Source organism: Orbicella faveolata, unplaced genomic scaffold (genome assembly GCF_042242905.1).
Source record: "Orbicella faveolata isolate gen_17 unplaced genomic scaffold, um_ofav_v1 contig_4, whole genome shotgun sequence".
Classification (NCBI taxonomy): domain Eukaryota; kingdom Metazoa; phylum Cnidaria; class Anthozoa; order Scleractinia; family Merulinidae; genus Orbicella; species Orbicella faveolata.
The window spans coordinates 1,160,349-1,170,314 of NW_028301569.1; the positions used below are offsets into that span (position 1 = coordinate 1,160,349).

Consider the following 9,966-nt stretch of genomic DNA (forward strand, 5'->3'; position numbering starts at 1 on the left):
GTTAGCGGTTAGGCCTTGAATGACGTCATTTCACAAGCCCGTCAAAGACGTAAGACGTACAAAAGTCAATCCGATCTCTTTCCGTAGAAACTGAAAGTAAATGTCCTCTATATCCACAAACATTCTACAAGATCGCGAAGCCATTCGCGTCAAAGCACTGGTAAGTTGAAACAGATTAACAAGGTCGTACACATAGCCCAAAAAGAGTCGGATGGTCTTTTGCTTTTCAACCCTAGGTAATCATTAATTCATGGTCATTGTTTCCCTTTGCTTGAAGCTTATAAATTTCTTTCAGTTATGCGATGGCACATGTGTAGATGAAGGCATGAAAAGGTGTTTTTCCGTTGATCCACATATCACGTCATTTAGCAATTTACATCATTTATTGAAGCGAGCCTTCCAGTTACAAGGGTAAGCCACAGCCGGCCTTCTATAGAACTAGTATTGTAAACATGGTACGGCATAGTAATTGATTTTAAGCTATATATACTACTTTATCTTTAATTTATAAACTTAAAATGCATTTTGACGAAGGGGAGCACTTGCTAATCTGGTAGGATCCTATGATCTTGTGGGTGTCCTGTGTATGCTTAGGTGAAATGTTTCACAAAATTTTCACTTGTTAGTCATCATATTTGTTGTGTAATGATATTACATAGTTGTGAAGTAATCATGTGTATGGTGACCTGGAACACACAGAAAAATGCCAGATCGTGTGCACTAAAGGAACCTGTGGTCAAGTGGGGATTGATAATCTTGATCAATACCACTGATCAATTTATCAATCAATACTCTATTGATAAACCGACTCATATGCATTGATTGAAAATTCGTCAACTCCCAAATGAGTGTCGACCAAGATATCGATCGAGTGTTGATCGAGTGTCAACCAAGGTGTTGATGGAGTGTTGTTTGAGTATCAATCAAGTGTCGATCAAGTGTTGATCGAGTATCAGTCAAGGGTATCGATCGACACTCAACTGTGGATGCCCTTAGTACACATGATCCAAAATGCCTGGGGTAGGAGAGTCAGAATGTTTTAGTGCCTTAGGGACATTCATGTTTAAGTCTTCTAAAACATAGACTTTTTTGCTTCACGAAATACTTGACATATTTGTCGATGTTGAAATTGAAAAAAAAATAAATAAAACATGGAGAAATATTGAGCCATCAATCAAAAAATAGGGATTACTCAATGTGCAACATTGTTAAATTCTCACATGGTCAAGGGGGTGGTCAGTTTTCTAATTATTGCTCATTTTGTGTGTTTGATTCATGACATGGTTACATGATTATAAAATGAATTGGAATCTATGCGGTCCTATTACCACTTTAACCACTATCAAGTTGTCTTTACATGTATCTATCTATTGGGATGACCTACGAAATTGGGGTCAAAATATTATCTGAAGGAAACCAATCTATGGAAAATAACTTTTGGCTTGAGTTATTGGCAGGTTTAAGAAATTGATGGTTCAAGAAATCAGGATTCCACTGAACTTCACCCATGTTGCTTCAGAAAAACAACCCACGAGAGCTAAACAGAGAGAACTAATGATAGTTCTATAATAATCAATGTTACAGTCTAGAGTAGTTGTGCTCTCTTTCATCCCAGTCTATCTCCAAGGAGAACATACATAGTACAAATTAACAGGCATAAAGTCAAAACATTATGTTAAAAAATATATATTATGTTAAATATCTAACTGAAGTAGATATTTAATTAAATCATATAAAAAAGTCTTATTATTCTTGGATACCCTTTGTACTTTTATAGAACATTTAGAATTTTACATTTACAGAATGTCTATATTGATGGCCACAAGCCCAACTATGACTGCTTGTGGCACTAATGATATTTTTTGGTTACTGTGTTTCTAACCTGTTTCATTTTTTTGTATTTATTTAGTGACTTTGAAATATCATATCAACTCCCACAGTCGACAGAAAATGGAAAGAGACCCAATGTGTTCATTTCTCTCACATCAGACTTTGATCTTGATGCTGCCTTCATGAGTTCCTCTTTACCATATCTGAGCCTTAAAATAGAACCTGTTATTTGCTCAGGTAATTATTATTGAAGTGGCTGAACACTTTTTTTTCTGAATAATTTACTTGCCACATTTCATGAAATTCTAAGAAGACCTCTAGCCTGGGCATCCATGGGTGTCTAAGCATCTTGGGTATACCCACTTTTTAAATAAAATTGTTTTATTTTTCACATAATTATTTGTTTATGAATTGTTTATATGAGCAGACCCTATAGCACATTTTGGATGCCCACTTTTCAATCCTGGCAAAAAGCCTGATTCTAAGCAATGGTTCCTTAGAAATAGGTATGTTCCCAAAAAATGCAGGGTTTAGTTCTCTGCATCTTGACCTTTTCTGGTATAACTTTCTAACAACAGACCAAAACTTATAACACACTGTTCCATGTATGAATAATACAAGTACAGATAGTGATGGCATAGAGCAAATAAAGTGAACACTGTATCAGGGTCACATTTGTGTTTTGCAATTCTTGTGCGCACTCTACCTTGTGTTATGGAAAAGGATGGAAAAGCCAAGTCAGTAGTTTCAAAGACAGAAAAAATGTTTCTCAGTTTGAAGTTCTCCATGATAAGCCTGTAAATTCATTTAATTTGTAGCACTCCTAAATAATTTTTGGCAGAGAGATTTTAATATTTTTTCTAAATCAGAATGACAGTAACAAAATATCCACTTATTCACTGCTAACAGGTTACTTTTTTAAAGATGTGTATGTTTTATTTTCCAAAAGATAATCATAATGACTGGACTTTTCTGGAGGCTACAGAAGCACCTCTGACCAACAATGTTCAATCCACTGGTGTGTCCTCCACTGTTCCATTTCATATATCATTAAAACATCAAATGGAACGAACATTCAACAAGATCACCAGAGCTTTCAGTGAATCAACCAGACGGGGGCCTTTAAAGGAGGTGGAATGGCACTGTCATTTGGACTGTGAAGGTCGCATACTTGCCATTGATGAGCTGTGGGCTAGAGTCTTTCAAGGAGGTGGTCTTGAACCTAGCTTACGTAAAGAAGTGTGGCCTCATCTCCTCAATGTATTTCCCCCTGATTTGACTAAGGATGAGAGAGAAAGACACTTGAAAATGAAATCACAGGTTTACTGTCATCTCAAGTCAAAATGGAAGGCTAAACATCCTCAAGAAATAGAATCCATCACACATTTAATAATGAAGGATGTTTTGAGAACAGATCGAACACATCCCTACTTTGCTGTCCCTGATGATCATCAGCACATGGATGCTTTATTTAACATCTTGACAACCTATGCCTTAGAAAATCCTGATGTATCTTATGCACAGGGGATGAGTGATCTGGCTGCACCTGTTCTAGTCATTTTAGATGAAGAAGCAGTTGCTTATACATGTTTCTGTGCTTTGATGGACAGGATAAAAGGACACTTCCTTTTAGATGGTAAAGCCATGACACTGAAATTTGATCATCTTTCCCAGCTGGTTCATCACATGGAACCAGAGTTTTTCAAGTATCTCATGAATATCGGAGCAGATGACATGTTCTTCTGCTATCGCTGGCTTCTTCTCGACTTGAAGAGGGAGTTTCCATTTAATGATGCTGTCCAATTAATGGACGTAATTTGGAGTTCTCTCACATCATCACCAGAATCAGGCACTCAGACATCAAAGCTCGATGTCACTGGTGGAATACCAACGGGTAACTCTGCTGACACCACTCTTATGCAGAATGGTTACATTGGTTTTGATTACAATTTGGATGTGGTTGATGATGACTCAGATAGTGATTTGGAGAACAGTGGATTCTGTCCATTAACAATGAAAGCGGTTGATCAAGAAACCAGACTGCTCCAGCTCCCAGGACCTTATCAGTTAGGTGGTGGTAATCCATTTGTTCTTTTCATGTGTTTGGCCATACTGTCACTTCACAAGGACTACTGCATGCAGAAAGAAATGGATTACAATACACTTGCTATGTACTTTGACAAATTGGTTCGAAAGCATGACCTAGCTAAAACATTGACTAAAGCAAGGGCCTTATATGCTGACTACCTAAGTTCATGTGGAGTTGCAAAGGATGAGGAGACACCCATCAGTGAAGAATCTAAAGCACCATGGTGCAGCCAGGAACATCATATTGATATCCCACTCCAAACAAACCATTTTGTTGAATGTTGATTAGCTATACTATCAAGATTAGCTATAGTTCGTATAGCATGATGGTTAGTGAGGGTAGTTCTAAAAAGAACTGTTGTTCATGACTGATTTTTCGACAACCTGAGCGGAAGTCATCTTAAGAGTCAAGTGAATAGTGTTTGTCAGTCAATGGTGTTGTAAGTCTGGTCCATTGAAAGTGATTGGTCAGTTTAGCCATAATGGTTTTGGCTGTAAGACTCGTGTAAAGTTTGTCAGCAGTCAGTAGTCGGTTTCAATCCATCTGTTGTCAGTCAAATCGGTCTGTTGAGGTCTATCTATTGTTAGTCAAATTAAGTCGTTCTGTTAGAAGTCCATTTGTTGGTTTCATTTACATGTACATCGTAAATAAGTCGTTTGTAGGGTGCTGGTAGTTGTTGACATCTGTTAAGAGGTGTTTGTTCTAAATTAGTGTACCAACCTTCCAGAGTCAGTCATTCTAGTGAAAATAGTTTGTACTATAGGTTAAGCATTGAGCAGAGTCCCAGTCCATGTTGTGGTTTGTCAGTTGATGATGTACAGCAATGTGATTGTTAGCATCAACATTTCTCGTTTCTCATTTGTGTCCAGTCAGTCTCATGTTAAGGTTTCTGCCAGTCTCACCAATGTACGAAGCCTGGCAGTAGGAGCATTTGTTTGATCTTGTAAACTGCTCCCTGTCTGTTTTTGGGTTCATCCCTGTCTTTAACATTGGTCAGTAAGTGTTGCAATGTAGTTGTAGGTTGTAGTTGTAGTTGGATGTTGTAGGGCTTAAGTTCCGTGAGATGGTCTCAGAAGTGCCCAGATTAATGTAAGATATAGTCAATGTGGTAACAGGTGTTGGGTTTCTGTTTATTGCATCAGCTTCAGTAGGTCGGTGAATGTTTCATCAAATAAAGTCGGTGCTGTAATTGTTCTTGTGAAAAACATGTTCAAGGTATCTGTTTTTGTCATGTAAGCTGTCCGGTGTGTCACAAACTTGTTGCACTTATCTCGTCAAAGGTTTGATGGTCAGGGCTTCATGTGAAGTCAGGTTGTAGGATGACTCGTCAAGTAATCTGTACACTGTCATTTGTAGTTAATTGTTGTCGTGGCGTACCAGCCAGTCTAGAAAAGGAAGTTAACATTTTCTTTTATTCACTTGACTCTGAAGATGACTTCCACTCAGGTTGTCAAAACATCAGTCACCAACAACAATTCTTTTCAGAACTACCCTCACCCGGACGATCACACGATACAAACTACTGATACTCCTGGGTTCCAACCATTTGCCAAGATTAGCTATGATCAACATACTTAGTTGAATTTGTTATCTAATGCAGCATGAACTACCGAGGAAAACATTTAACTTTAAGTTTCAAATATAACCAACTGAAAATATTAATTCTCCAATTTTAGAAGACAAAATTACTGCCGATGATATTATGTTCATAAAAACAGATCCTAGAACTGATTTAGAGAAATATTGGAAAGTTTTGGTTGAGTTGCCTTCAAAAAACCTAGTAAAAGTTTCACCCAGGCTTTGACTCGGAAAAAGCAGGTACTTATTACCTCCTGTGAGGGATGACAGAATAATTGATTATCACCCTAAGTGTCTGTTTTTTTCCAAAAAGTTGAATTGGATTCAAGATTAACTGGCTTAACTTTTGGATGGTTGCTACTTTCTGGATGACTATCAACTTATAAATTTTATTTTACACCAAATTTAGTGGGTAGGAGAAACATTCCATTCAAAACAAATTATAAGGTGGTATGTTTCCGTTAAGACACAGGCAGAATATCATCAATTGGGGCGCTTTCCATTCCATGAAAGTTCCAGTTTGAATTTCTGGAAATTTCGAGTGACCAATGGAACACCATTTTCCGGAATTTCCAGAAAAGAGGACAACCTTGCAAGGTATACCGAGATTTTCGAAAGTTCTTACTGGAATTACTGTTCCATTTGTCTTCACCCCTCCACCCCTCCCCACCCCCCTTCCCCCGAAACTTCCAGAATTTTCAGTTTAACGGTTCGCTTTTTGGATATTCAACAATTTTTTCGGATTTTCTGGAAAGTTTTCCAGGAAATTTTGGTACCATTTGGGTTCCCTGTTTTGAAGTTTTCAGAATTTTTGGTTGCACCCTATGTTTCTGTATAACATTATTAATTTATTCAAATGGTTAGTGGTTTAAAGTGGTAAGTAATTCAAGTGGCTTAAAATAATTATTTCAATTTTTTGGAGAACTATTCGACATAGCCAAAACTGTTAAAAGAAAATAATTTATATCTATAAATTATGTAAAAAGATGTGACAGTGAACGAGATAGTAAATAGCACACGAACTGTGTGGCTCACGTCTTCTTTCAGAAGCTACTGTGTTGCTTACGGTTTGAGCATGGGACACAACATCATCATCATTATCATCATCATCATCATCATTATTATTATTATTATTCAACATACGAGACTAGATTCTTTCAAGAGTTTTAACTAAAGTGGAAGTGTAGAAAATTTAGTCAGTAAAATTTGTACGTCAAGGAACCCTTTAGTAAAGGGCTAGTTAAATTCCAGATTTATAAATATATTGTTCATAGGATATTTTTCAATAATTATTGGCTATCGTGTTTCATTGGGTGGCTATTTATGTAGTTAGCAAGGAAAACAAGCTATTTTGATGTAAATAGTACTGAGCATACTTTTCATGAGGTTGAAACTGAAAGAAAATAAAATCTTCAAATGTCAGATTAGCTGATGTCATTGCGTTATTGATAATTATCACAATTGTTTTTGTTCATAGTCTGCACAAACGTTTTGTTTTGGCATTGAACGCCTCGCAAAATTTTTTTTTCGAGTTCGTCGGCTCGCCAATTGTTTTTTTCCGTCCCCACCGGGAGCCTGTTCGCAGGCTAAAATTTTTCACTCGGCCCGCATCGGCCACTCACTCTCGCGCGCTAGCCTGAGTGATAGTAGCCGGCAAACACGCTCCCGGAGGGGGGCGGAAAAAAAATTGGCGAGCCGACGAGCGGGAAAAAAAAAATTGCGAGCAGTTCACTTCGCTCGCCGAATTATTTTTTTCGCGCTCGTCGTCTCGCTTCGCTCACGGTATCCCAGGGATCAGCAGATAAATATGTAGCCTCCTTCAAAGCCATTTTTATTGGTATCGGTTTGCAGCATTTCGCCTTACGTGGATAGAGTTATGTGGTCTTGTGATACTATTACCGGGTCGCAAAGGAGTTTTTTTACTTTCTGTTTCTAACACAAATCTAGGGTATCAAATAATGGAAGGGAAGAGCTGCTCTACCTTCTGTACCACTACGAACACCTTGAAAACTGCGTAGGGAATAGACGTATTTCTTGACTGGTATCCAAGGTTACCAGGCGTACTAAACAGGAATGCCAACTCCATAACATTTGACGTGTCATGTCAGTTTAGTCCACTGACTGCTAAAACGATTCGCCAATTAATTAGCCAAGAGACTTGCATCTTAGTTATGGAGTACCGCGGCGGAAACAGCTCACTTTATCGCTGTATGTCGAAAAACAAAAGTTTGCAGGGTTCTACGAAGTTTGGCAGCCCTTTTTGAATGCGAGAATAAACCTTAAAAACAAACATAAGAGCACGTGACTAAAGCTAACTGTTGTGGCAATCTGTCAGAAACAAGACACAATTTACATAGGAATCGCTTACAGCTTACAGCGTCCAAAACCCATCGTTTTTGCATATGAAAAGCTACCTTTGTCTCCACCGAGACAATAGCTTTGCTCAGTGCTCTCAGTTGATAAGTTTCAAAGCGTTTTCTGGCCTTTTCTGCTCTTCCATCGATTCAAAAAGAATTCTTTGTTCTGTGTTGAGCGATTGCTGAGTGTCAAATTCAAAATGAAAAGCTTTTGGAAATATCGTAGAACAAGCATTGAATAATAATTTGTTAATAAAAACCCCGCAAATGAAAACGCTGTCGAAAAATTGACGTCGTCAAGACAACAGGTTTGCCAGCTGCTTGAGTCTTTTCATTCTTTTTTTCTGTTATTTCGAGCTGTCAAAGTGTTTAGTATAGTAATGAGCTTGCTCTCGCCATGTCTTGTGGTTTATACAGGCGCTATTCGCGAGGTCGCAGGTTTTTATATGAAGAAGAAGTTCAGAGACTTGTTGAAGGAGAAGAGCGGGTGAAAAGAAAGATCATTTCAACCATTCCAGTGGATGACAGCTATCGAGGCTCTCTCGCTAAGGCCTCTAACCTAAAGGAAACGCTCTCAACAGTTAAGCAGTTTGGTTCGGGTGTATGTCGAATCGAAGTTGTTCAAGAGAATGGCCTTAGTTATGATGGAACCGGTTTTTATTTCGGTGATGGATGGATTCTCACTGCAGCTCATGTTCTTCGAAATCGTGATAAAGTTAACATGGCAAGATTCGTTTTCTTTCCGCCAGAAATGGAAATTTCTTTTGAAGCAAGACCTCGGAGAGCGATAGTTCATCGCCTACTTCCCGCAGGTAGAAGGCCAGATTATCATAACCGGGACATTGCCTTGGTCAAACTTGGCATTCAATTCACTTACGGGAGAAAAAGAGATGATTTAGAGGAATGGGAAATAGACGAACAGCAACTTCTCGAGCAATTCAATTTCTTTGACTTCAGCTCGCTGGTGAAGAACACATTTACTCCCTCTGGTGATGTGCAGTTTAGCTTGAGACGCACGGATCCACTAACCCTTATTCATTTTGGAGGCGCGCAGAATAACTATAAGAAATTTGAGTTCGATATCGCAATGTACGAGGTCTACAAGTATACACAATACAAAGTAATCAACTTCGCTTTTTCTGTTGAGAGCGGCGCATCAGGTTGCCCTGTGATCCAGCTTGTAGGCGGCGAGCAGTGGATTCTGGTGGGTGTGTTATTTGCCGGTGCAACACATGAAAATGAGGCCAGTTCAATCATTGCAGGTCAAGCATTGGTGTGGAACCAAGAGGTTCTTCAACACATTGAAGCTGGTCGGGAAGCTGTCGGAAAAATGTCCAGTTTCAAGCCATATAATGTTCTTATCCCATTCTCTGAGAGAGCTCAACTTGCGTCAGAAAGCAGCGTTAAGAAAGCCGCTGATCTCGCCATAACACATCGAATCTTGATTTTGTAATCCTCCTTTGACATCAACCAAAGTTGTATTAGCTTGACGCGATTATGCGAGGTTTCAAATGTTATAAACAGTCGGTATTGTGTCCAAGTTACCCGTGCGGTCTGATATACATTTAGAATGACCATGATCTAGATAATTTTCTTTTGTTTCAGGATAATGTTAACGCGTTCTCGAAACGATCAAATAAAAAGCTTGTGCCGGTGAACGCATTTACTCAGGAAGTTTACAGTGATGAATTGACAAGATAAAATCCACTATACAACAAAGTTTGAAGATACTACAGTTGGGACATTTTACGAACAATTTGCCGACAGGACTAACAATACCAAAATAACTAACGCGGGAACCTGCTGTACCTACAATAGTGGTGGGATTACTGTATCGACTCAATTTAGCACCCTAAACTCATTCACCTCCATGCTTCTTTGGTGAGGAGCGAGTTGAGCGGACATCTCTTGGAAAGGAGAGTGATGGCTTCCACCCATTTTAAATCCAAGACTTTTAGTAATCGGTTTCACATGTTCATATGCAAAAGGACGGCAAATGTACTTAAAACAACAAATACCTGACTGTCAAATAACCAAATATATGAAAGCAGGTGCATTTTGTAACTTGCAAGCTGAAATCTTTGAATTCTGCATAAAGTCTAGAAATTCGAA

General features: G+C 38.5%; 2 protein-coding genes and 1 pseudogene across 2 annotated transcripts; 2 read left to right on the forward strand and 1 right to left on the reverse strand.

Moving 5' to 3' along the window:
• Positions 1-30: 30 nt before the first annotated feature.
• Positions 31-6,924, forward strand: LOC110053715 (TBC1 domain family member 25-like). Its single transcript, XM_020759982.2, has 4 exons — positions 31-160; positions 296-411; positions 1,910-2,067; positions 2,780-6,924. The coding sequence occupies exons 1-4, from the start codon at positions 101-103 to the stop codon at positions 4,201-4,203; spliced, it is 1,758 nt and encodes a 585-aa protein (XP_020615641.1). The 5' UTR covers positions 31-100; the 3' UTR covers positions 4,204-6,924.
• On the reverse strand, positions 4,512-5,311 carry LOC149100860 (uncharacterized; annotated as a pseudogene).
• A 1,269-nt stretch (positions 6,925-8,193) lies between the features above and the next one.
• On the forward strand, positions 8,194-9,966 carry LOC110053716 (uncharacterized). Its single transcript, XM_020759983.2, has one exon. It carries the CDS (start codon positions 8,252-8,254, stop codon positions 9,305-9,307), a length of 1,056 nt encoding a protein of 351 aa, XP_020615642.1. The 5' UTR covers positions 8,194-8,251; the 3' UTR covers positions 9,308-9,966.